This window comes from Agelaius phoeniceus, chromosome 1 (genome assembly GCF_051311805.1).
Source record: "Agelaius phoeniceus isolate bAgePho1 chromosome 1, bAgePho1.hap1, whole genome shotgun sequence".
Lineage (NCBI taxonomy): Eukaryota > Metazoa > Chordata > Aves > Passeriformes > Icteridae > Agelaius > Agelaius phoeniceus.
Window position 1 is genome coordinate 114,294,739 of NC_135265.1, and position 27,826 is coordinate 114,322,564.

The 27,826-nt window shown below is 37.9% G+C and overlaps 1 protein-coding gene and 1 long non-coding RNA gene across 4 annotated transcripts in view; one reads left to right on the forward strand and one right to left on the reverse strand.

The window, feature by feature from the left end:
- The first annotated feature begins 235 nt into the window (after positions 1-235).
- Positions 236-26,196, forward strand: LOC143695174 (uncharacterized). Of its 2 annotated transcripts, XR_013184158.1 has the most exons (4): positions 236-404; positions 8,504-8,866; positions 24,135-25,071; positions 25,211-26,196. It is a non-coding gene; the product is annotated as an uncharacterized LOC143695174 (long non-coding RNA). The 2 variants fall into 2 exon arrangements; XR_013184157.1 differs by having other exon boundaries at positions 24,135-26,196.
- Positions 8,876-27,826, reverse strand: part of OPRK1 (opioid receptor kappa 1) — a 31,862-nt gene continuing 12,911 nt past the window's right edge. The window contains exons 3-4 of one of the 2 annotated variants that reach the window (XM_077185574.1): positions 26,137-26,489; positions 8,876-21,484 (exon numbers count right to left, since the gene is read on the reverse strand). In XM_077185574.1, the coding sequence (XP_077041689.1) occupies positions 21,057-21,484; positions 26,137-26,489 (781 nt within the window). In that variant the 3' untranslated portion in view covers positions 8,876-21,056. Of the gene's footprint in view, positions 21,590-26,136; positions 26,490-27,826 lie in introns of both variants that reach the window. The other variant, XM_054634749.2, reaches the window with a different exon arrangement.

Here is a 27,826-nt window from a genome sequence, read left to right on the forward strand (position 1 = left end):
CTTGACAGATGGCTGAAAAGCAAACACACAGGCATCTTTCTTCTGTTGTGAAGCAAAGTTTTTTCCAAGATTTTGCAAAGTGTAGTGGTTTAATTTGCTGAATTAGTTTACCTCCTACATTTGGAACATTCACAGCAAAGTAGAAAGGAAAGTTTGCCAATTTCAGAGCATTCAGATATTTTAAAACAAGATCCAGAGTCTCAAAGAGTTTTTATTCCTGTTCTGCAAATGGAGAAGCTGAGGAACAGATGAGTTGAGAGGGCTTCTTGTCACTGAGAAACTCCCCTTGAAACCAGTCAGTGATGAACACAGAGGTGGTGAAAACAAGATTTCACAGTAAAGCTGACTACTGGAATTAGAAATGAGATCTAACAGCTCCCTCACTCTCATGCTTCACAATCCAGGTAAAATCAAATCTTTTTTCTCAAAATGAGAATCTGATATCTTTTCAGAGTCCATTCTCTGTCAATCATTGCATGCAGTTTTACATCCCATAAGAACACACACCAATCTGTTTCTAAAAACTAACAATTTTATCACTTGTCTTTGCCATAGAAACGTGAGATGGACCCAGTTTTGAAAAGGGAGGGCTAATGAATTGCACTTTACAGAGATTTATATGCAATAGGATGTGGTTGCTGGCATCTTTGGAAGGACTTTCACAGACCTGCACATCCCTTCTCAGCTGGTCAAATTTTTTCCATTTCCTGTGATTTTGTTCTTTTCAACAACAATGGCAAGAATAAAGAAATCTATATATCTGGAACCATAATTACAGTGTCCTTAATTCCCCATGCAACCAACAGTGTGGGATGTCAAACACATAAATCAACAATGCTCTTTAGGTACTTTAAAATATATTGACTGAATTTCTATTTACATTTGAAATTGTCTAAATAAAATGTTTTATGTTGGGTTTGGGTAAGGATTTTTCTGTAGGAGACTGTGGGGTTTTTTTCTATGTGTTAGAAATAGCAACTCAGTCTTAGATCATTTTTTAACCATATAAAAGATAGATTGCTTTCAGAAACTCATGCTTGAGCAAGTGACTTATGCCACAGTTCTCAGAACTGGTTGCAGGCTAGAATAAATACCTCCCTGAAGGTCTACTCCATGTTTACTGAAGAATCTTAGAAGTACCATTTGAATTTGAAAAGCTATGTTTAAATAAATACAACCAGGAAAGATGAACCAATGTGCATATTTCATAATAAAAAGCCATTAAAAATTTATTTTACCTTTAAAAATTTGAAATCAAATATGGTAATAATTTCATAACTCAAAAAGAAAGAAGAGTCAATTTTTCAATGAGAAAAATCATTTTCCAGAAACAGTTTTGAACTAAACTAAGTGCCATTTTGGAACTAAATTTTCATGCTTTAGTATATGCATATTTTGGACTTCACTCTAACTTAATCAAGCAATGTATAGTCATGCCAGATCTATCATTAACAAAAGTGTAAATTACATGAGAAATTAATAGCTCTTCTACTAAAAGAAAACTTTTAACCCTTCTAGACTCCAGCTTATCATTATAATATTTTTGTATACTCACGACAAATAATTTTTTCTACCCTGAAAATTATACTTTTCCTGAGTTTACATTATTATTCTTTAAAATATCTGTACTGAATAAGCTTATAAATGAATGCCACAAATAGTTTAACACCTTTTTAGCTCAGTATGGAGTGCTGAGAGAGAATCACAGAGCCTCTCTGTTGTGCTCTACCTGATGGGAAATGTGATAGAGGGAGAGCATAAGGTCTGTTCCCTCTAACCCCTTCCTCATCTTAAAGTGGTGAATGCAAGCCCAAAGAAAACCTCCCTGCCCAGGGCAGGCAGAGAGACCTGAGTGCCAAGTTTTAGAGATGCCAAAACGTTCTGAAAATATTGAAGACTTCTGGGAATCATGGAGGAAAAGAAACTGGTGATATTTAGGACAAGCTCATGTGCAAGCACTGAAGTTTGTCTGTAATTTGAAAATATAAAAAAAGGCGAACTCATGAACAGATAACAATTCTGACAGAGCTGTTCCAGTGCTAACCTGTTCTCTTTACATCCATACCAATGTAAACATAAAAAAGTCAAGATGGAAGTTACCCTCTGCATAATCTGATTAGATTATGCAAAGGGCATTTTGGAGGTATGAGGCCTATGGATGGATCTGGAGTTGGCACGGGGTAGGGCACAGAATAAAGCTGGAGATCCGAGTGCATGATATTCTGCTTAGTTCAAGATTAAGCAATGAGCATCAGGAAAAAAGTGCCTGCAGGAACTTACAATGAAGGTAACTGAAATAAGTGTATAGAAGACCAACAGGCTCTAGAATTGGATGCATGCTGATTTTGTTACAAGTCATTGTCTCTACAGAGGAGGTTAAGGACTACAAAAAATGCCTTGTTACACTTTATAATAACATAATATATTGGCAATAAAGTTCCCATTTCACATTCATGTCAAGACTAATTACATTCATAGTAGGGAAAAGGACGAAAGCTGACAAACTGCAGTTTGCAAATATCACAGTATGTATCAGAGATATAAAAGCATTTCCAAAGTCATCTAGTAACTTCTATGAATATGCATTTTACATAGTAATTTCAGCAGAAACTAATGTTAACTTTCCACAATCAGCTTTTGAAAAGAACTGAACTACATATTACTAAGGAAATTAAGTTGGAATCAGATAAATTAGTTATAAATTTAAATACATTTATTAAACAGAATTAAATCTCTAACTGTTCAGTTTCATTCAAAATTAAAGTGATATCAATATAGTATGACATAATTTTCAAAGTCAATTAAGCAAATCCAAATTAAGGCTGTCTTAGCCCTAAGAAAATGAAATCCCTGTAGGCATTCAATCTAATCTAAACAGTCATTTTCACACATTCCTTTCTTAATGGTATGTAGTTTGTTCTCTGGGCCTCTTTGAATTAACCCAGAAAGAATTTTAATAATGCATGAAAAATCTCAAGTCAGATCCAATATTCTTTATACAGGGCAAACTCCCAGAAGCTTAATAAATCACAAGGAATACTTGACTTATGATTCCAGAGGATAACAAGTTAGCTACAGCTATGCCTCAGATTAACAAATAAAACAAAGGTTATTAACTAACAAAGAAATGTACTTAGTTAAAAACAGAAGCTTTAAGTTTATGCAGCAGTTCTGGCAAATATCTGTTTATACATTATCAATTAAAGGCAGGTGGGACACACCCATTTTTTGTATTATGACATGTTCTACACTGATCTTTCATCTGAATTTGCTCTATGCTATTATGCTTGGAGATTAAAGTATCTTTTACTTCATATCAGCTACACATTTTTTTGCTTTGCAATTCCTTGTAAAAAAATCAGATTACCTTCTTTCCCTAGAGAACTTTATCTTCCTTTTATTTACTGCTTTCTTTCAATTAGAGCTCTTTAATAGGCTCATCCAATACACAAAACTATACAATTGATCTCTTTAAGGAAGATCAATTTTTATTTCTCTTACATTATTGCACAACTAAAATGCTGTTTATAGCAGTTCAAGTGAGATCAGAATCAGAATTACTTGTAAATAAAGAAGCAGAGCTGTTGCAAGTCAAAAGTTTTGAATGAATAACAAACATACAAATGTGTCTCTCAAATGGGACTTGAGAGAACTTTCAAACTTGTAAATCAATTTATCACTTACATTTCCTTTGTGTGTCATAAATAAGTAGTGAACAGAGCAGAGAGCATCACTGCCTAACATTGCAAATTCATGATCTAGTCTAGTCTCTCCCTACTTAATCAATTTCCTATCAAAAATAGTTACATTAAAAAGTAATTCATATTTTTAAAGCAAAATTCCTTAGGTAATTTCCTCATGGAATTCTTTACAACTCTAATGTACATCCATTTTTAAAAGCTACAGATACTTGCAGCCCTTCAGTAAATTCAATATGCAGAGAAATAGTTTAAAAACTCCACCATGTCCCCCTCAGGCATCCCACAGCAGCTTCTAAACTCCCTTTACAGTTATAAAATTCACATACCATTTTCCATTTTCTCTTTGAAGGGCACTCACACAAAATAATGACTTCTGAATTTCCCAATGTTTCTTCTTTAATGTGGGCAAACCAAATTAATTCAACAAATTTATTTTGCAGAACTTCTGCTAATAAATATTCCCTGGATTTTCTCACATCACTCAGTGAAATGGAGTGAGTGCTTTGTTGTAGCTCTAGAACTTTCTTCAGACAAATTGCTTAAGGAGTTGTTTTCCTGTCTACATTTCATTAATCATGTGCTTTTGTATATAGAAAAAGCTTATGTATGTAAGTGTTTCATTTCAGTACACAAGCTCAAAAAAAAATCTGTTTAAAGTATGCCCTTTTTTACTTGTTTAAAGTCTCTTCATATTTTAATATTTTTTGAATAAAATTACAATGGTTCTGAAAATGCAGGTTTTTTTGCAGGAAAAATATGAGCTTATTTATATCCTCACTGTCACAGGAAAAATAATTTCTAATACAACAGAAAAGATAGATGTAGAGTCATAGAATCATAGAATAATTTGGGTTGAAAAGGATCTTCAAGACCATCTAGTTCCAACCTCCTTGTCACAGGGAGGTGGCTTCCACTACAGGTTCTCAGAGCCCCATCCAATCTGGTCTTGAGCATTTCCAGCTCTGAGCAACCTGTTCAAGTGCCTCACCACCCCCACAGTATAGAATTCCTTCCTAATATCTAACCTAAACCTACTTTCTTTGAGTTTAAAGCCATTCCCTCCTGTTATATGCTATAGTGCCCTCATCAAAAGCCCTCTCTGCACCCTCCTGTAAGTCCCCTTCTAAGTTCTTCCAGAAGCCTTTTCTTCTCCAAGCAGAACAACCCCAACTCTCTCAGCCTGTCTTCATAGGAGACAATTGTAAAATTGAAAAATTCAATATTTCCTCCCAGCAAAACACACTGCATTAATGTCTGTTGGATTTTGGTAAGCAAATTTCTAATGTGAAAGTCAATTTTTCCGGGTTTCACTGCACTCTGTCATGAGCAGTGAAGCAGTATTTCAGCAATTCAGTCACAGTAACATCGATGCTATGAGAGGGATCAAAAAATCATTAGCACTTCTATTAAAGGCCTTTTAATCATATTCTTCTCTTGACATATCTGCTGTAGCATGTGTCAGCCCTAGATGTTAAACCATGGTATTTTCACAGCCTGGCAGCTGGAAGTTTTCAGAATTATCTGGTACTCAGTCTGTCTTATCATAAGAAAGGAAAGCATTTTCACTTGTTACGCTCTCTTCTTGCAAGTTCTTCATTGCAAAACCCACAAAAACATATTGCTAAATCATTTGGCTGAAAAAGGTGCATTCAGATTTTTCCCTCTCATGTTTAATTTTTTCATAACGTGATATTTTTACTTAAACCTTTCATAAATGCATGCTTTCTCACCCATGATTTCATGCTATTAATAAAAGGAACCACAAAATTTAAACCGAAACATTTTATTTCATTGAAGTGCTAGCTGTTCTTACATATGTAATAATTGCAAATTGCCTAGGCAACCTGCATAACTATGCAAGACAAGAGAAGTCTTCTGGCTCTGACAGTTTGCACATAATCCCTTCCTTCTTTAGGCATGAGCAGCAGAGATGCTTGCATTCCTGCGGTACCCTGCCCTCACTTCACCTTCAGTACACAAGGCTGATGCTGGCCTTAGGAGCTGTGACTCTTCAGACTGCTCTAGCAGGCAGAGGTGGAATATGCAAGCCTCCCACAGATAGGTGAGAGTGGCTCTGCCTCTGTTTCCCCCAGAGGAAACCTGAGCCAGTGATCCCAAACAGACTGAAGATGCCCCAGCTTCCACTCTAAGCAATTACGATGAGCCCGCCATATGTGTCTCTTACTTCAATGGCTTGCTCAATAGGGGGAAATCATTTGGAAGTTTTCCTTTCCAGATTAAGCCCTTCCCCAGATCCATTCTGGGGGAAACTGCTGGTAAGAAAACCAACTGGCAAGTTTGTTCGTATAACCTTAAGCTACATGTTTCTTTCTGAAAACTGACAGTATCATGATGCAATATTTTTCATATTGATTAGTTAGCTGACAAGTAATAGTCTGCTGATTTTTAGCCCTATATGTAAGCACCAACAAGTCAACTTGATTTGTTTTCATCTCATTTCTAACAAAATTTTAAATTCTACTCCAAAAGTAAATCCACTTTCTACATAAAGTAGATAATCATGAGGGTGACAAAAACAAATAGCCGCCCAAGCAAGCTGAGTCCAGTTGAATTAAAGACCACAAATGTGTGGTCAGGTGGAGGCAGATTTGAACAGTGGCTGATTTACGACACTTTGGTACCAATTTTAACTACAAAACATCTTGGTCTTCAGTGTGGCATTGAATTTAAAAGTCCCTTGCCTTTTAGTTGCACAGTTATAACCATTTTTTCAGTAGAAATGTAGGACATTTGTGTATTTAGAATTTTTCCAGAAGAAAAAGTAGCATCCTAATATTTTCAGTGTGATATTAAAAAAAAGCAAGAGATAAGTATGGAAAACAAACTCCAGTATAAGTAGTTATGTTTGTCTTTAGCATTCACTGCCAACAGTAGAGATAAATTCAACATAAATCCAAATTAGCAACTTACAGTACCAAATTACAGCAATCTAGGATGAACTACTCAGTAGAACAGAGATTAAAATCAACTATTCTTGAGAAATCATAAATTCATCTAGATTCCATATTCTATTTAGGAAAAAAAACCAGCAAAGTTTTAAAATCCTGAAGAAAAATTTTAGAAGTTGAATTATATTGGAAATGTTCTCACAAGTCTGTGAATTTCTTTTCAGTCCAGGATTTTGAAATATGTTAATCATAGTGCTCTCTTATATTCCACTCTCTTTGCCTGTTTCGAGGCCTCATTTTGGCTTTGGTGGGGTTTTACATTTATCCTTGAGTAGAGTTGGAAGTTTATAATCAAAAAGCATGAAAGGGTTAAGAGAAACTTAACTATTGCCTCCATCAAACCAGTATCCCAGGAACACTGATGGTGTGGATCATGGATGCAGTAAGTGCCCAAGTAAGGAACAAGGAATAGGCAGAAAAGGTTGTAGCTAGCAGTGCCAAGCATTAGCAGAAAAAATGCTACATCAAAGCATAAATAACTGTTTGAGCAAAAGATACTTGTCAGGAGATAGAAATTACCATAATGGATAAAAATGAAAAAAAAAAACCTGTTCTGGCATAGAAGCTGTATAAAGAAATGAGTCAATGTCATTACAGTTATAATACCTATAATTCAGCATGAAATATAATTTGAAAGATATAAGCCTGGGGAAAAAAAATACCAGGATAAATTTTTTTCTAGTGTTCTGGATAAGTTATTGGCAAATGTAAAATCTGGGTGGCAAAACTAGTACAATAAACAGTCATTTTGTCACTATCTGGAGGCCACTTTTGAGGTGACTCTAATTTGTTACATCTCAGAAATCTAGAAAAACCAGCACAAAAAAAGTGAAGCAGGTTAAAAGTGGTTTTGAATTAGTTTATTAACATGTCATATACTACTTTAACATAGTTTCATGACAGGAGACTCATGATGGTTTAGGTGGGTACAGAAAAATTGAAGATTCTCAATCTCAAGATCTCTGTTCTGGTACTGAACTACAGGTTTGTGTTTAGGGTGTTTCTTAGCAGCTGTTTCTTACTAGCTCTTGTTTTTGCTACGTTAAGCTCCTGAGAGTTTGCCAGTCATTCTTTGATAATCTTTTGGTTCCCCAATCAAGTAAATATTTTAAGAGCCAATAATCATAGAATATGCTGAGTTGGAAGGGACCCAATAGGATCATTGAGTCCAACTCTCTGTCCTGCCCAGGACATCCCCAAGAGTCACACCATGTGCCTGAGAGCAGTGTCCAAATGCTTCTTGAACTCTGTTCAGTTTGGTGCTCTGACCACTTCCCTGGAGAGCCTGTTCCCAGCCACCCTCTGGGTGAAAATCCTTTCCCTGATATCCAGCCTAAACCTCCCCTGACTCAGCTTCACACCATTTCCCTGAGTCCTGTCACTGGTCATGAGAGCAAAGAGATCAGTATAAAAGATGGCAGAGTAACCTCAGTCTGAGGTACTTGGAACTGCTCATTATAAACCTCAGTATTTTCAGTGTAGTCTCAGTATCCTGGTTCAAATGCATTCCCCATTTTTAAAAAGCATTCATCCCTATCTTCTTAGTGAAAGTTCAGTAGAGTCTACAGAGCCTACAGAGAATATTCTTCTAAAAGAAAGAAGAATATTTATATTCAACTGCAAATGGAAGTGTTTCTGTGATTTTCAATTATCTACAATACATCAAAACCATGATTTCCATCAGCTTACTTATATCTTTATCTCCACATTTGCATCTGCCCATCTGACTGTGAGGTAAGGAATACAAGATGTGTTTTAAGTCCTGCATTCCTAAGGAAGTTCTCTCAAAAAACTATCCAATTTCTAATGGCTACCTTCTAATTCTTCCCTTAGAATTCTCATATGCTGGGTCAAGGGTAAGCCACATGTGAGAGATTATATCAAACTGAACAATGAAGGTCCACAGCATGCCAGCAGAAGACTTCAGGGTTACTCAACATATTTCTCCAGCCACCTCAATGTTCAGAAAAGTTAAAGTTCACACATATGGCCCTTCTGACCTGTTGCAAGCACCTACAATGTGTGGCAGAAATGCCTGCTGAAGAGCCAAAAATTTCAACAAAATTATGTGGTTTTGAAGGTCTTTAAAAAAAAAGGAGTATGGCAAAGTAAATAACTCATCAGCATTTGGAAGCATAAACACCAGAAGGAGCCCTGAAGGAGATGTGTCATACTGCATTTTAAACAAATATCAAGGTAGGTAACTTGCATGATAAACACACTGCAATTTTATTTCAGTAATTTGTTAAATTAAGAAATCCATATTTGTTTATCTCAATTACCAAAATTGCATAAGTTGCCGTGCTATTTTCTAGCACCATTTCAGTCTCAAACATGAATTACAGAGGTGAATTTCAGTTGTTTTTTCAAATGCTTTTGTACCATAGTCCAACACACAGAATATATGCTCCCTATGCTTTCTGAGCAGAATTAAGGTTATGCAAACACTTCATTCACCATATTTTCTCCCATCATATGATAGATATATCCTTATACTCACTTCTAGTTCTAACAAAAGTACTTACTTGGATTGCTTAGAAAACAACCATCAGACTTTAAATCATCAGATCTGTGTTCTAGGAGCCCACCTGCACCCCACCACTGCAGTACCTAAGTCACACACAACTGTCATGTGTAGAAAGGGGCTTTAATACATTTTTTCTCTACATGTCTCTCATATTAGGTCCTGGTTCACACTTCTGACCATTAACCATATAGGCAGAGAGTTCCTGCTCCAACCTGCTCAGACCTGTACTAAAGCAATTTCTCCAGCCACAATTACAGCTGTGAAAGTCCTATAGGCCATCTTGGTAAAGGCATCTGAAGAAGCAGATATGCCTTAAGTGCTGCTTTTAAAACATACTGTCACCCAACTCTTTCAGGGAGTCAGCTCCCTTAGCATTTCCACATTAATCTTGCTTGAAACTACCTTGCAAATTTTGCCCACCTGATCTCTTTGACCTCAAAACAAATACCTGGGACAGTTTCTGGGAGCAAGCTCCAGTTTTCCAAATGCTGGTTCAGGGCACCTGCAGGACAATCTTTCACTCTTGGAGCTGTTAATTGAAGAGTTATACCATAAGCTTTGTAAGGGAGCAGAAATTTACCAGCTTTTCATTGTTTTCACAGCCAGTTTCCACCAATGCAAGTTTCTCATGGATACAATTTATCTTCACTTATATTTATTAAAGCAAATTAACAATATGGTGTGGAATAGAGCTAGCATCTGCACATTCTCTTATGCCCAGCTCCCTGAGGTTTGGCATATGATACCTTGAAACATGAAGGTTTCTCACACCAAGCCTCAGATCAATCAAAATATTGCCTACATGAACTCATATTAACAAAGCAGAGGGTAAGGAAATTAAGAACTGTAAAAAGAGGATAGCTCTTTTCAGCTGAAAGCAGCTGCTCAGGCTGCCTGAAAAACAATTCAATTTGTAACAACAAAACTGAGACCACTTGAAAATGTTGAGGGAGGAAAGGAAAAATCTTCAAATGCAAACCTGAAAAGCCTCCCATGCTTGGAGAGACACTCATCCAGCCGGTTCCCTACTTGAGTGCCTCCTCCAGCAGAGCTGCAGGACACTTTTTGGCGGTGCTGTCATGGCCTCTCTCCTGCTTCACACCACTCGTGGCCTTGGTGTTGGGTCTAACACAGCAGCTCAGATGCTGCCTGGGCAGGGAACCCAGCTAAGAGGCTGTCCTGCCTTCACAGCCTCTTGCAAGAACACATCTTGTCTCAAGCCCTCCATGCAGATCATCTCTACCAAGGCACAAACCATTCCTGGGTCTCACATCTATCCAGAAGTGAGGTCTGTACAACTCAAAATGAGTGCCAAAATGTTTTGTTTCAACCACTGTCTAGGACGTGGGAGATCCACATTACAGTCTGTGAACACCCCTTCTCAGCCATACTAAACTCTCTCCCCTCCTCCTCTTACTCATCCCTGGTAAGCACCTAAACTGCAGCCCTTCTGGAGGTTGTTGTGTTTGTTTTCACTAAAAATTCATGCTAAGAAACCTCCCCTGGAAAAGTTTTATTAAAGCAAAGTCATTGAAAAAGAATTTCAGTTTTGACAAAACAATACTTCCTAGTCATGACTATAACTCTCACGGCGGCATCCTAGGGCATCATTGTATCCTAGTTACTGGGATGTGGTGAGCTCTGTTTGCTGTTTACAAAAATAAAAGCACAGGCAGGAACTTTTTCTGACAGCTGTCAAAATTAGCAATAAGCTAGTTTTCAGTGAAGAAAGTTTCTGGCAAGCTGTCAACCAGAAAATTGAAAATCAGAAAGAGAACATTTATCAGACGTGAAAAACAAGTGTAACATTTAAGCACATGCTTAATGGAAGGCTTGGTTTCACTGCACACAGCTCATCTCTGTGGAGGGGAAACAAACAGAAACTTGGATCTGCTTGGGAGAGAAGGAAGGGAAGAGATTAGCTGACAAGGGGGAAAGTGCTGAGGGAATTTGCAGGAAGGTTTAATGCATCCAGTTTAACTTGTTTATTAAGTTGGGAAATTCTGGATATAGCTCTCAGTCAAAGCCCTTTTTTATCTGCCTTTTTTGCATATCTACAAGGAAATTCACTTTACACTTGCTACACAAGTGTATTTGTCTCCACTGAGAACAACAAAGAATGTTGAACTGGAAAATATTTCATCAAAACCCACAAAAGTTTGTAGTATGTATCATGTCAAATTGGAGTGTTGCTTTAGCAAAATCATCTTTCTACCACAGAGGCAGTGACTCTGCATAAAATCACCACACTTCTGAACCCATCATACATATCAGACAGCACATTTAACCTCCTAATTTCTCACTGACTTTCAGCACCAGGTGCATTTTGAAGCATGACATCAGATAATAGTTTTCTAGAATTGGTAACTAGCAGGAACATGTACAGAGGAAAATAGATATAAAGGGCCCTCACACTGAGAGCACGGGACATGTTGGGAATATATGCAAGGTTTATGAATGACAATCCAGATGAAAGGAATCTAAGACCATTTAAGGAAAAATTCACCTATTCCCATATGAATCCTTCTTTAATGCCATAGAAACACAGCATCTTAGAATGGTTTGGGTTGGAAGGAACCTTAAAAATCAACTAGGTCCAACCCTTCTGCCATGGGCAGGGACACACTCCACTACACCAGGTTGCTCAGAGCCCCATCCAACCTGGCCTTGAACACACCCAGGGATGGAGCATCCACAGATTCTCTGGACAACATGTTCCAATGCTTCACCAACCCCACAGAGAACTTCTTCCCAATACCTAATATAAACTGACTCCTTTTCAGGAGCCATTCCCCGTGTCCTTGTAAGAAGTCCCTCCTCAGCTCTCTAGCAGGCTCACTTTAGGTACTGGAAAGCTGCCCCAGAGCCCTCTTTTCCCCAGGCTGAGCAGCCTCAATTCTCTCAGCCTGTCCTCATAGGAGAGGTGCTCCAGCCTCTCATCATAGTCATGACCCTCCTCTGGAGTCACTCCAACAGGTCCACATCCTTCTCCTGCTGGGACCCTAGGGCAGGATGCAGCACTTCAGGTGGGGGAGAGGGGTTAGAATAACTCTCCAGAGGAGAAGAAACACCTCCCTCAACCTGCTGACCCCTCTTTTTCTGATACAGCCCTGGATACAGTTGGCTTTCTGGGGTGCAAGTGCAGCCAGAAGGTGAGGAGGGAACCATCTGGCAAATTCATGCCAGACTGACACCATAAAGCAGAAATTTCCTGAGTAGTGCATTCAGTTTGCAGTTTGGGTGCTATTTGTAGAAAACACCAACAGGGAAAAGACTGGTTATATCACCCTGCTAATATATGTGCTATTCTCTGTCCTCACAAATAATATTGTGATTCCTCAGAGGCTAGATTGAATGGGTTTCAAATATATCTTTTAAGAGACAGATAATATTGAGGTTTCCAAAGGCACAGCAAGGATGGATTCCTCATCTCAGAGGCTGAGTATGTCAGGCCACGAGCAAGATGCCACTTTCCTCCAAAAAATAAAAGACCTATCCTATTTTTTCCACTTTCCTTTTCCTATCCTCTTTTTTCCACTCCATCCATCATAATGTTTTTCTGGAAGGAAATCCATATTCAGGTCAGCTCTATTAATAAACAAGACATCTTTCCCCAGCTCCCTACTCCTTTCCTGCTAAACAGCAAATTTCCATTCCTTCCTCCATTTGTTAAAGCAATGACTCAGAGGGCTCTTCCAAGGCTGAAATACCCAGGATGTGTGAAATGTTCATACCAAATCAAGACACAAGACAGCTTGCTAATTCACAAAGAGATGCTAATATCATAATAATCCATCAATATTTTTCTCTCTGACAGATTTTGACCCATGTTCCTGTTTGTAAGGGAGAGGAAATTAATTCCATCTCATTAAGACCTCTTTCCCCAAGCAATCACTTTAAAAAAATTGCTCTCCAGGCCCTGCCTGAGGTTTTTCCAAGCTTTTAAGAGCAATAAAAGTAGGTGGTAGAGCTAAAATAAAACATATTTTGTGTTTTCTTATTTAAAAAAAAAAAAGTCTAGCAAATACTGGATATGCATCAACAGAAAAGATATGCAAAGTCCATTGCCTGTTCCAAACTTTCCTATCACATCTTCTGGCATGGCATATGCTCCCAAACAAAAGCAAGCTGTCTCCTGTGGTGTGTTGACCCTGGCAGGACACCAGGTGCCCACCACAGCTGCTCTATCATTCTCCTCTAACTGGGCAGGGCAGACAAAATATAACAAAAGCCTTGTGGGTCAAGATAAGGACAGGGAAAGAACACTCAGCAATTATTGGCATGGGCAAAACAGATTTGACTCAGGGGAATTAATTACATTGCTAATCAAATGCCAGTAAGATAATATGAAATACTTGCTACAGAACAACATAATACTTGTCCAATTTTTTAAGCCCCATAAATGAGAAATATCACACTATAAAACCACACTACCTTTTCCTATACAAATTAAAAAACAAACAAACAAAAATGGTATACATGTTGTACAATGGTTGTATGAGTGAACCTACTTCGTTATATCACGTATATGTCATGTGTAGGATTCCAAATTTGTTTGCTTCTGTCCAGAACTGATATGAAGAGTTAAGCAAGTGAGGTCATGAAAAGAGCTCTGTATTACTCATCTGATGCTAATGGGATTTGAGTTGCAGCTGTGATCTTCATGGGGTTGTCATTAGGCCAATGTGACTTAACTGTATTTTATTCTCTGTTTAAAATTCATCTATCAGAGTGAAATCAGAAATGGGGCTTCTGTCACATATAGAGCAATTACCCTTAGTACAAAGCCTGTGGAGAGAAAGGTCTGCTGTTCTTTAAAGAATAGGCAGAATTTAACAGAAGCTTTTACAGCAGTAGCACACTTTCTGTGTTTTGCCCAGCTGCCATTTAGTACTATAGAAACCTATAGGCTTATACATGTCCAAGTTTTTTGCCTTTTTTCAATGACAAGCCTGTGCCAAACCCAAACAACTCCTTGCTTAGCTCATTCCTTTGCCTGAGAGTTGTGGTCTGGAATCCTCTCCTGTGGCTGCAGCTCTCTTTACAGAGAGCAGCAGGCACAACCAGCCCAGGATTTCTCCTGGGGAAGGCAGTGGGAAAGCTCAGAGAAAGAAGAGAAAACAATTCTTATCTCTTCACTGCTCCTGTTGTTTGGCACCTGTGGAATGTGTTATGGAGACTGTTTACCAAAAGTAATTTGTTAATTGGGCTCTGGTGATGGTTGTTTGGATTGATTGGCCAATTAGGTCAAAGCTGTGTCATGGCTATCTGTGAGGGTCACGAGTTTTTCTTTAGTATAGGATTAGTGTAGTATGTAATATAATGTAGTATAACTTAATAGAGCAATTGTTCAGCCTTCTGAAATCACAGGAGTCATTGCATTTTATTCCCTGGCTGGGGGTCATCCAGCATTGATTCTCTCCCACAAGCTTCTTGGGCTTCAACATCAAGAGCAGTTGCAGCTGCTACCATTTGGTGCTCAAGCAGATGAAAATAGCATTGGAGCAAAAGCATTAACTTGGGGACACAGGGCACATAAACCATGCTGGAATCCTGATTGAGTCCTACCACATAAGGTTCAAATTTGTATGGATTGCTCAGCTGAAAGCACTGTGAAAATGCACATGGAAAACTCTCTGTGTTGCAGAAGGTTTGCTGAATATGGAAATTGCAGTTTTAAATGGAAAGGCTTTTGTTTTTCACTGTATAAAACCAAATAAAGCCTATGGCTGTAACTGAAGTGTTCTCATGAGATGAGAAGGCTTCTGTTCTCCCCCTGATCCCAGAGACAGTACATGCTTTTATTTTCATTAAGTGAATGAAATGACACTAAAGTCTTATTTTGTGAAGAAAAATATTATTTTCATAACATTCTATGTGATCCTATTATTATCATTATAATTACTTCTCACTTTTATGGCTGCCACTCTGAGGAGCAAATTTGTATGTACATCTGGGTTATGGCACTATCAGCAACAAAGCACTTTTAAAATGCACAAACACAATTAAGAACCAACTGCAAAGTGCAGTAGAGTGGCTAAATGTCACTTTGCCCTGTCAGACAAGAAAAGAGAAACTCCATTCCAGGAAGCACTGTATATGCATACTTACATATGGGGCAGAATTGTAACACCTGACAGCTCCCATAAGCAAAACCACCATATTTTAATGTGATTCATACAGCTGGAGGTAATCTTTGAGTTTTAGGCATATATAGGAATTAACAGAATGAAAGAAAAACAAAGAAGAAAAAACATATTATGGATTTACAGATAACAATTTTATGCCTACATAATTCTATGTCTTTTTTTTAATTTGTTTTTTCACCAAAAAAGAAGACTGGAACTCAAGCAGGAGTTGAAAGAAGAGAGGGAAGGATACACTAGGTAAACCTAACTTCTATGCTGTCCACTCCAGACACTTGTTGTACCATGACACAAAACAGAGATAAGAAACATCAGACTGAGGAAAAAAGTGCTCCAATAGCACAAAATACCAGCTTATCTGCTACAAATGGCAGCATATTAATGCTAGTTTTCTGCTGAATTTTTCAATTAGGGCAGTTTTGGCCATAAAAAATCTTCTTCAGGGAAGACAGAAGGAGGTACACATCCCTAAAATGCATCCTGCCATTCCCAGGGATAATTAAGAGTGGTTTTGCCAAGTACATTACAACTTCACAGTACAAGGGTATTTTCACTGATCAATCAAATATTTGTCCAACAGATGCAGACTTTCAAGGCTGTCTTTCAGATATCTGGAAATAGAAGATAAATATTGTCAACTGTTTTTTTTTTTCCTATAGTAAGCATTTACTGAAGAGCAAGATTTAGTTGCAGGTCTATCATTAGGCTGCCTTCATGTCTGCTTCCTGGTGTTGCTTTCTGAAAAGCTTCTTGTACAGGAAAGTATTTAAAAAATTATAGGGGCTGTTCTGGGGACAGACAGCTAAGTATTTGCTTTAATGAGAGACAGTTTGGGAGGACATGCATCAGCAGTAATAAGTACTTTTCTTCCAGGACATTATGGCCTCTACCAAGAAAGTCTGCAGTATTTCACAGTAGTTTCCAAACTCTTCTTTTACCTTGCACCGTTCTCCCACTCTGCCAAATGTTTTGTTTTTCAGCACCAGGGTTGTTTACTTTATCTCCATACATCAAGACACTCTAAATTGTTTGGGTTTTCAAAGCTTCTAAAACTCATTTCAGCTAATTTGAAGAGAAATTGGTTGCTTTATAATATATAGAAGTAAAATATATAAAATCAGAGTATATAAATTAAAAGCACAAAGAAATCTTGTACACCCATACATAGGTACACAAGTGCTCACAACCTCTATTTTTCATGTCTCCTAGCTTCTATACACTTTTCCTAAGCAACTGCTGTCACTGTCAATACAGTTTTCTCTCATACTATGTACCCACTATCAAGTCTTCACACCTTTAAAGCACTAATAGACAATAATACCCCCAGGAGGCTTACTACAGGGTTTGCTACAAATTTGCAGTGGAGTACAAAGCTGTAGGTATTTTTGGTATTCCTTTCAGCAGGGAAGTAGCAACCTAGATTCCTACAGCCATCAGTCTGCCCCAGGGCTTGTTTATTGATGAAGGAGGTAGGTATTTCTATTCTGTAGATCCCTAAGCCATTGGTATTAACAGAATTGAAAACTGAAGAAGAGAACTTGTATTTGCTGCCAACTAAAAATCAACATTGGAGGGAAAGCAGACTGAACAGGCTGGTAACTTCCATGATTATTTTCCAGAAAGGGTTGTCCTGATTCCAGCTGGGTTATCGTTATTTTTCTTCCGAGCAGCCAGTACAGTGCTGTGTTTTGGATTTAGTAGGAGAATATGTTGATAACACACTGATGGTTTAGCTGTGGCTAAGCAGCACTTACCAAGTCAAGGACTTTCCAGTTTCCCATGCTCTGCCAGCAGGCAGGTTCACCAGAGGACAGGAGGGAGCACAGCCAAAACAGCTGACCCAATCTTGCCAAAAGAGAATTCCATGCCACAGGATTTCACGCTCAGTGTATAAACTGGGGGGAGCTGGCCAAGAGGAGCCAGGCCCTGTGTGGGATGGGCTGGGCATTGGCCAGTGGGTGGTGAGTGATTGTATTGGGCATCAGGTGTCTGTCCTGGGTTTTATTTTTCTGTCACCTTTTTATTACTAATATTATTAGCATTAGTATCAATATCAGTGCATTTTACTTTGTTTCCATTTTTAAACTGGTTTTATCCCAAGCCACGGGTTTTTTGGAGGGGCAGGAATGGGCAGTGAGAAAGTGACTCCATTGCTCTTTGTTGCCAGCTGGGGTTAAATCACAGCGGTGTAACCCAAAGCTGAGCAGCCCTTGCACACCGTGTGACAGGTTTTACCCAACACTGCAGGAAAAGCAGCTCCTGCTCTCAGCTGCTTTCCTCCAGGAAGCAGCTCCCAGTGCTTGCACACTCTCTTGCATTAGCCACACAGCTGGACATCAAAACACTTTTAACTAAGTGATCAAAATCTGCAGTCTGAGATCATTCCACCTTGCATGTCAGGGCTTTATGCAGCAACAGTTCCCAAGCCACATGTAGTCCAGCAAAAAGCAAAGCCCGAGCCAAAATTCTTTGATTCAATCAGTTGAAATATCTTCCAATCTATCACTCTGGCATTGAATAGATGTGCTCACTATGTTGTATTGGACACCTGTAAGATCCAGTTAAAAATATCCAGGCACAATTACTTTTTTATTTGACAGATTACATAAGTTATCACAAACTCAATCAATTATGCTGAATCCACATTTTCTTCTGAAGAAAAAACTTCATTGGGAAGAAAACAGACATATTTACAATGGTTATGTTTGATTAAGAATTGATAAGCAATTAAGGAAAATGAAATCCCAGCACAATCTCCCTGTCTTCTTTGCAAAGACATTAATTTACCAGAACCAAGAGGAGTTCTGGATCAAAATGGTGTGTTTTCCCTTTGCCTTTCACAGGACAAAAATTTCATTTTCAGTTTTCCTCTGAATCTCTCATGATGTTGAGATATTGTTCATTAACTACACTTGGGGTTTCTCAGCATCTAAGCATCCTTTCTCTGCCATGTGTTAGTCTGTCCTGAACCAGAACACCAAGTATATCTTCCAAATAAAAGATTTCTCAGCTAAAAGAAGCAGAAACACAGAAAGTGACATATTAGCTATCCCCACTAGTTGATTGATTGGAATTTAGCCCCACAAGCAGGTTCCATGACCATGCTTTTGCACTATCGAATTTTTGGAACCTCCAAAAACAAAGGGAGATAAGAGTGGTTGCAGCAAGTACAAGCAATTCCCAAGCTGCCTGCCTATGTCTGCCCCAAGTTGTCATCCTCCAGGGCCCATGGGACAGCACAGCCTCTCCCTACTGTTCCATTCCCCACTCAGACCTGCTCCTGGGCCAGGCAGCTCCTACCCTGCCTTCACCTTTTGCTCCATCCTGGAGCCAGCACAAGAGAGAGAGAAAATCATTGGCTTGGAGTTGCAAAGAAAGTGAAGAGCTTTGCAATGGGAATTCAGCCACCTAGAAGCAAATTCTGTGAGAAAAACCATAGTATCATTTTTTATGTACTTTCTCATGTGTGAAAGATATTGTGGCCAGTTCTCTGCTGTTTTTCAGAGAATTTGACAAGAAAACTTCCAAGACACCTTTCTACTGCATTCAGACTAATTTGGCTGTTAATGTTCAATTGTAGAAATAAACCTTAAGGACATATTCCTATAACGTTTTGCAAGCTTAATTGTTAGGAAGTTATAATTTCCTCCCACTGTGATAGAAATTATGATCTCCTTCTTAAAAACATAAACCTCAAAAATATTATTAGAAGCCTCCTTTTTGCAAATTAAGAACATTGATTTTTCATTACAATGCAAAGCATTGCACATAATGTGTAGAACAAAAACCCTATTCAAGCACAGACTTACATATGCAAATGGTAAGTCATGATCAGGAACATAGGTTATTTTGAATGAAAATAGTTCATTAGATTCTAGTTCTTTCCCATTTCACTTGCTCCTAGCTTGATAAATACTTTGGATTTTCAACTTGTACCTTAAACACTCCCTTTTTGTCGCCATTTAAAGTGAGGACTTAGTTTAGAAAGATGGATGCATGTTAAAAAAATGAATGAATGACAGAATAGGAGGTGAGACTCAGCAGTTGTGTAAGCATCATTCACTTCCCCAGGTAAAGCAGGCATCCTGAGGTCAGCTAATCATTCTTCATGTAGAAACAATCAGAAGGTGCTAGACTTGTCCAGAAAGAGTTGTCTTGAATATTTCAACAATATTTATCAAACTAGTATAAAAAAAATTGACATACATGACTGTATTAACAATAAAGTATATGAAGTCCTGCAGAAGGCTGAATTTCTACAGCACTTCTACAGGAACTGGACTGCCAGCTAGTCCAAGAAAAAACTCATTATTTCTACTGGTGTGCATAAGGCATTTTTGGCCTGATAGGACCAAATCAGATTGTGTTTCTGAAAAAATTTTCCATGAAATGAAGGCACCCACATTATTCTTTCTTTTGTATAGAGAACAAAATTAACAAGAAGATGTATGGTGTATGTGTTCAGGGTGAAGATAATGAGAGCCAAATTTCAGCAACAGCAGTAGTGGGAGTCGTAATATATAACATCAGGAAGACAAAAATCTACAGACTGGAAGTTAGGCTCCATTTTACCCTAAACTTACCTTCAGCAAGCTAGTAACTTATTTATCTGTGCCTTGACACCACCATCTTCACAGGAAAACAGAGAAAATTTCTGAAGTTATAGGACGGTATCAAAGAAAATATATCAGCATCAATAAACCAGGATCTTTTTCCATCAAATGCCACTAAAGCATCCAGAAATATTTAATTTCCGTTGTATAAATTCAGTTAGTTCATGTGCTAATTCCCTTGTTTCTAATTTGTCAAATATTTATTTCAGTCTGCTTAGATATTGTTTAGGAAAACAAATTACACATGAGAGTGTTTTCTCCATGTAATGAATCTAACACGACTTTTCATTAATTTTGGAACAAGTGAAGCATTTGAAGTTTTCTAGCCTCTTGTTCAATATACACTCTGAAAATGCATATTATATTATTCAGACTCAGTAAAGAAACAACCATCTTGGAAAATCACACTTACAAAACATTACACAGAGATGATTAAACATGTGATAACAATTCTCATTAAATTCCAGTATTTTTGAGTGCCAAAAGGCTTTACCATACACAGACACAATAAAATCACTTTGGTGTGTGGGTAGATCATGCTCAACCTCGATTTTCACAGCACAAACAAGGGTTACAGATATATTAATTGAGGACAATATTGATTATAGCTGTGGCATTGTCCACAGAAACCTAACACTCTTCACTGTTAAAGAGGATCAAGTTGTCAAACTCCGTACTTTAGAAGCAATCACTGTTGGGGCAGAAGCTTCTGGTATAGTTCAATTTTATGACCGAATATTGCCTCTTACAAAGTTATACATTGTAAAGAGAAGAGCAAGAACTATTCTTATCCAGAATCACCTGGTGCAACACTATCTCTTCACTCTGCAAAAGTGTGTTTTAGTGCTGGCTCAAGTTCAGCAGATATGGTGCCAAAACCTGACCATCATTCAGGTCCTTTTCATTTGAGCCAATTTTCAGGAGATTCTTGTTTATCGATAATGAATTTGCTTTAGTTCAAACTGCTGGGATTTCTGAAATATTCCAGTAATGTTTGTCTGGGTGAGTCGATTTCAAACTGCAGTGGTAATCTGTGTCAGTCCTAAGTCGTTGGACTCCTCTCTCTCCTGAGGACAGTAGGAGGACATTTCCACGACTAGTCATACAGGTTTGTTTGCCCCACCTGCTTCCCTCATGTAAGCTGGGTCTTGCACAGTGTTTCTGACTCTGCTGGTGCTCTGCCTGTCCATCCTCATCTTGAAGGGGAAGCAGAAGTCCTTGAAGCATCTCTTGAAGTTTTCATCCAAAAAGGCATAAAGGATTGGGTTGAGGCTGCTGTTGGTGTAACCCAGAGCAATGCAGAAGTAATAGCTGGATATGGCAGCAGTGCTGTGGGACACGTCCCCTAAGGCCTCCACCAGCACGAAAATGTGAATTGGAGTCCAGCAGATGATAAAGACTGCCACAACCACAAGCACCAACCTGGTGATGCGGCGCAGGTTTCGATCTTTCTCTCGAGACCCAGAGAGAAGCCGCACGCTTTTCAGGCGCAGAATCATCAGAGTATAGCAAACAATTATAATGAGAACTGGAATAACAAATGCAAAGACAAAGACACAGATTTTCATGAAGATGTCCCACCACACATAATCTCTGTCTGGAAACTGCAAGGAGCATTCAGTGCTAGCAGTATCTAAAAATGAAGGAAGCAAGAAGAAAATTGCTTTGTTATTAGATATTCTAAACAATGTCATTATCAGAGCGTAACCTAGGAAAAGTGATTAGCATGTACTGAGATATTAGTAAATGGAGTTATCATTAAATCACTCTAAGGAAGCTTTCAGTTACCATTGAAACTGGTTTTATGCAGCTGAGTCTAGAAATTACTGAGTTTTGAGCTTTTTCAAAAGCAAAATATTGTATGAAATTTCTTTCCCATGGGAGGATCAAAAAAAGCAGAGCACAAAACCAAAATCTGTAAAGTTGTTTCTATTTGAATCTCACTGAGATTTAAAACCAGACTGAGCACCATGTTCAGAGTAGAAATCTCAGCATTATTATCAAACTACATATGTTTTTGTCTGTGGGTGGAGAAAGATTTTTGATATCATGAATGGTAGAAGCTGAAGGAGGTTTTGATATTGATAAGATTTTGCCAATATATAATAATTGAGTAATAATCTTTTCCCATGTGCCTTTTACAGCACAATTAAGGTACACACAAATGCTTATATTCAGAAAAACCCATGGAAACATCTTCTCTTCTGTTAAATAGAAGCAAATAAAATACATGTGTGCATGGAGTCAAATGGCAGCTACTCTTTTTGCAGATCATGTCATTGGAAATGCAGCCTGTGCAGAGACTGCAGGATCTGGGCCACAGAGATCAGCCCACTCCCTCTCCCATTGCCCATGCCAGGATTCAGAGCCACAGGCTGTCACTTGAATGTATTCAGCAGAAATATTTCATCTGACAGGAGGCAGCTAAAGAAGGAAATATTTGAGGTTTAATTTGCTGAAATCGTTAGAGCCTTCCAACATATAAAATATATGGAAAAATAAGTAATAAGATAAATAAAAAGGAAAGAGAAGGGGTAAATTTACAACTACTGTCAGTAGTTTAACTCTACTGAAAATAAGTCAGGGTAACACAGAGATTTTTCACTCTGAATTGTAGCTTAAATTTTATCCTGTAAAGTTCTTCGGATTTTTTATCATTTTCCCTACTGAGTTTGTCATTCCTCTACAAATTATTATGTATTGTTTTTCATTGATTCAGATCCAAGAGTGGAATGATTCAGTATACTCCTGCACATCACTTTTTCATATCTGTCTCCATCAGGACACATCAGAAAAAAAAATCAGGCCATACTTCCCTGCTATAAAAATGCTCTCCAAATCAAAAAGATATTGCAGAAAATTTGTTTGGAAAAACAATTAGGAGAGGAAGTTATCATTATAGTGCCATACACACATTTCCATGGTTAGATATCAGAAAGCTGTTACTGGGCAATAATGAATACAGAAACATTTTAATAGAAAACATTTACAGCTAAAAATGCTAAATATTTTTGGGGTTTATTTTAAATAATATGTATGATTCTGAAAGCTGAACGTGGAAAAGACATATTTTTCTAGGTTGATGCAGGATACTCAGATGACAGCACAAGTGTGACTTGACACTCAGTGAATTTATCTAAATCCTTTGTGATGTAGGTTTTCATAAGCATACTTGCTTTCACTTAATTTCATTCTAGCAATGCCAACAATCATCTTGAAAGTTTTCCTGTCAATTATTACTGTTATTTGTAATAGAGCATGGCTTAGCAGCCATGACATAAAATCAGGATGCAGCTGTGTTATCTAAATTAGTAAAGCTGCCTCCAGATGCTTGGGATGAAAATGAAGTGTGGTCAAAGATGGCTGCTCCAGACCACATCCAGCTACTCACTGAAATTCACTCCCAGAAGAAATGGCCTCTTCAGATCTATTGACATAATTTCACATATTTATCAAAATAATTAAGTCATCCTCATGGTATTTTGCTATAATTTTTGGTTGGCAATGTTATTTTAGAATTCCAAATTATTGAATACGAACTTAATTATTATCTTGTGTCTCACTGCAGTTTACTTTCTACAGAAAATCTTATTCTGAATCATTATTATTAACATATTGCACTTGATATATGTAATACCATAGCATAGTACTTTATGGAATCCATTTACATTTTCCCAGTTCATAAGTAGGAAACAGTCAATAGAAAATCTGATCATAATGCACAACACTATATTAATTTTCTGGAACTTTGGAAGTGGAACATAATAAAATCCAATTTATATTCTATTTTTACTGCCTGAAAAGTTGCAGAACTTATGAATAGTGTCACAATCTTCAGATTTCATACTGACATTTTCCACTTGGAAACACAACTATTCCAAATATATTGATATATTTAAGGAAAAACTGAATTCCATATGGTAGTTGGTGTGAATATATTTTATAATGTGCTTGATACACTATCATTTAAGATTAATCTTAATATTGGTCTAGGAAACATACATATTATATATATAATATTGATTGTGTAATTTTCATACCCTTCATATCCTTACTGGCAATATGAAGAGTTAATTTTATACCTTTATTTTTTTGATAGCTGAACAATCCTTCAGCAAGAAAACCTCCATTACAGCCAGAGCAGGAAAATTTACACAGATGTAAAATTTATTTTGCAGGAAAAATGTATCTAAAGGACACACCTGGGAGCAATTCTGAGCTGTGATAACAAAATGGATTAACTGAGCACGGTGAGGGAACCTCAAGTATAATCATTTTCCATTTGCTGTTCAGTTGTTGCTTAAATGTGAACTCAACAGAGGCCCTGAAGCATGTAAACAACAACTGTTTTAACCAACATGACATAAAGTTTCAGGCCTGAGCTCCAGCTGTCAGGCACGGGGAGCATCCTCGCTTTTCCACTTCAGCATTTATCAGAGCAATTCATGAGCACACCAGACAAGGTAATTGACACTAAATGCTCAAGAGAGACCTTAGATCAGACAAGCAGGGAGGAACAGTAGCAGCTGACAAGCAGCTGCCAATATTTCCAACCTCATTTAGCCCAGCTGTGTTCTGTATTACCAGCCTCTACTTCATAAGTTATAAAAAAGGGCTGCCTTCTACATGGCATGGAAAAGGCATTAAATCATTACTGGCCTCAGAGGAGCCCCTTGATCTAAACCTGCTGCTGACACTGAATGACAGGAATATTCTGTTAGTTGAGCAGGCTCCAAGAAAACACCTGCCTGAGCCAGTGTCCCATGGCCTTCAAGATCTCATATGTAGCAAGACATTCTTCCAAACACGCCTGAAGTTAATGTTCCCCCAGGCAGACCTTGTTTTATAGAGCTTGTCAAAACTATACTGGGGAGAAGAGCTACAGCACTGCAGACCAAGACACGTGATCCCCAAAAGCACTGAAAGAAGAGCTTCCAGAGGACTTCTCTGTCACCTCCATAACAGAAGACTAACAGCAAGAACAAAATCTATATGTCTTCAGCCAAATCTATCAGCCCTTGAGCAGCTGTTACTGAAATGATTTTTCACGTTGGTCTATGTCAAACAGCTTAACATCCTGCATTTATTGTCTGCCAGATGAAACAGTGCCCTTAGGTAAGCATTTGTCTCAAGAGGAATGAAACCTTTCTAAATAGAAAAGGTTGGCAGTGCAGGAAATTATGAATAATTTTTCAAAAGGTTGTTTACATCTCAAACAAGACTCCTACCAAATAAATGCCTGTATTTTATCCAGCCATCCAGTAATGGGATGACCCCAAACCAAGGACACCGTTAGAAGTCTCCATCTTTATGAAGACCCCGAGATGCCCCTGCACTGCACTTACACCGGTGGGTATGAAGCACATGTGTGAGAAAATGCTTCTCTCCCTTCCTGCTCAAGGAAGATCCCAAAATCAGACTAACCCCATAGCAGGGTAATGAGTCAGGAGCTATAGGGGCTAAATCCACAATCATTCATGGAACAGGCATTTCAAGCAAAGCCTATACATGGTCTGCATACAGTTTTCATTGACTTTGTGTTCTTGTGGCTGTTTCCCTACCATAGCTTGAATTTCCATTTCCTGTGACAATCCTTGTTCTCAGCTTTTCCAGGATTCCATATAAATTCCCATCCTTTTTTAAATATGATCTTGAGATATTGTCATATATAATTTACCTTAATTTTCTCTCTCCTGCAACTGACTTTTCCTTTCCTACTTTCTTTTTCTTTCTTTGCCCTCAAATTCTGTGAAATGGCCGGTGATATTAAATTCCCAAGAATTCTAGTTTCTGCTCTTGGGACTTATCAGAACTACTCTCACAACATCTACAAAATGAACCTTAAGCCCACGTTTCAAGTTTCAACCTAAACTGATTCTAGATTTGCCCATTGTAATTAAACTCCTGATAATTTTCCCCTGATGTCTGCTTATAGTTTTTGATGGTCTCATTCTAGTACAGGCAGTGCTTCAAAGTGCATTTTGTTCTTTTATTTGGTGTGGGCATCTGAGCTTAAATGATTTATATGTTTTACTGTGATGTTCTACTATATATTTCAAGATGTCAGGAATTTAGGTGTAATTTTGAAGAAGGAATAAGTAAGGTTTGATCAATATTTGAACCTACAATTTATTGTCAGTTGAGAAATAAAAAGACTGAATTTTGAATGCTTGCACTCACCTTCCCTGACTTTGGTGCCTCCAAGAACTATTGCTGATATTCCAACAGATGAGGACAGCAGCCAGATACAGATGTTGATTATCTTTGCTTTGAGAGGTGTACGAAAGTCCAGAGCCTTCACAGGGTGACACACAGCAATGTATCGATCAACACTCATCATGGTGAGTGTGAAAATGCTGGTAAACATGTTGTAATAGTCAATAGAAATCACTATTTTACACAGCACATCACCAAAGGGCCAGGAGTTCATCAGGTACTCGGTGCTTTGGAAAGGCATGGTTGTGGTAACAAGTGCATCTGCCATAGCCAGGTTGAAGATGTAGATGTTGGTCGCTGTCTTCATCTTTGTGTACCTGCAGAACAAAAAAAGTAAGGCTTTATTACTATAAGATAGGATTATTTCCATTCAGATATGTAACAGTTCATCAGTCAGGCTTTGCCATCGTTGGGTTTTTTTCAGTCTTTTCTCATCTGTGATAGAAATGCACACAAATGCAAGACCCTTGGGATAAAAGTGAACACATTTTATTCAATCTCACAACACCCATGTTAGCAGTTAGAGCTGTTTACCACATGCAAAACAGGTATATGAATACATTTAATCTAATCAGACAAATTTCAATTCTATTTCCTCAAATCCCGCTGCAAGAAAATATCACTGTTAAATTTGGAAGTGATCAAGATGTTTTTTGTTTCCTTTTCTTATAGCTATCCGTCAGTGACTGTGAGATTTCTGGGTTTGGTTTGTGGAATAAACTGTTATGCCATTCTCCAGTAAGAAAACAAGTTAATTGCTATGTTTGCTGAGCCAGTTTGCTTCTTATATGATAGTTTGTCTTGCTTGAATTCAATGAATACAATGCCAGCTGATACAATTTTAGTCATTTACCTTCCTTGTTCCTTCCTTGCCAATTTCTTCTCCTTTCTCACCACCAGCTTTTCCCAGGCCTCTCTTTTATGACTGATAATGTAAAAGATGACTATTGTTTAGGTAGGATACCACAGTGGGAAAAAAACTGTCATAGCAGTATTTTTTCCTGCATTCTTTAATTTCACCAAAAGTAAGGTTCCTTGGTAGGAACCTCAGCCTACATAGAATAATAGGATCTGTGTTTTGAGATGACACCCTGCTTTGTTTGACCCCAATGACAGTTTTGGAAGACAGCCTGTGGAAGACTGCTTCCTTCTCTGTGATGGGTACAAAGGATGATGGAGAGCCTGCTGACATGGAAATTTACTTATCACTCCTGTGCTTCTCCTCAATAGTTGTGTTTGCTCCTTGCTGTTAATTTACCATTGGATTTAATGAGATTTTCTTTCTCAAAACTGCTTCAGTCCCATATTTTGGGTGTGTGTCCAAACTAGAAGTGCACACGTAACACACATAGAAACACACATAGCCACATTTTGCTATATGTCACAAATAATTTACAGTGGAAATATAAGATTTAACCACTTTAGTCAACAAACGCATAGCACAATGTGTCTATTTGCCTTCAAAACTTTGATGTGTCAAATAAAAAACTATTTTAAAAAGAAATTAGGCAGTGCTGTCAAATTGTGCCCAGTATGTAAATTAGCTGTCCAAAAAATATGGGCAGGAATTTCATTTTAGGACCAATATGAAATGTTAGAAATAGCATTGGTTTTTCTAAAACATTCTAATCAAGACTTATTGAGGAAATAAAAA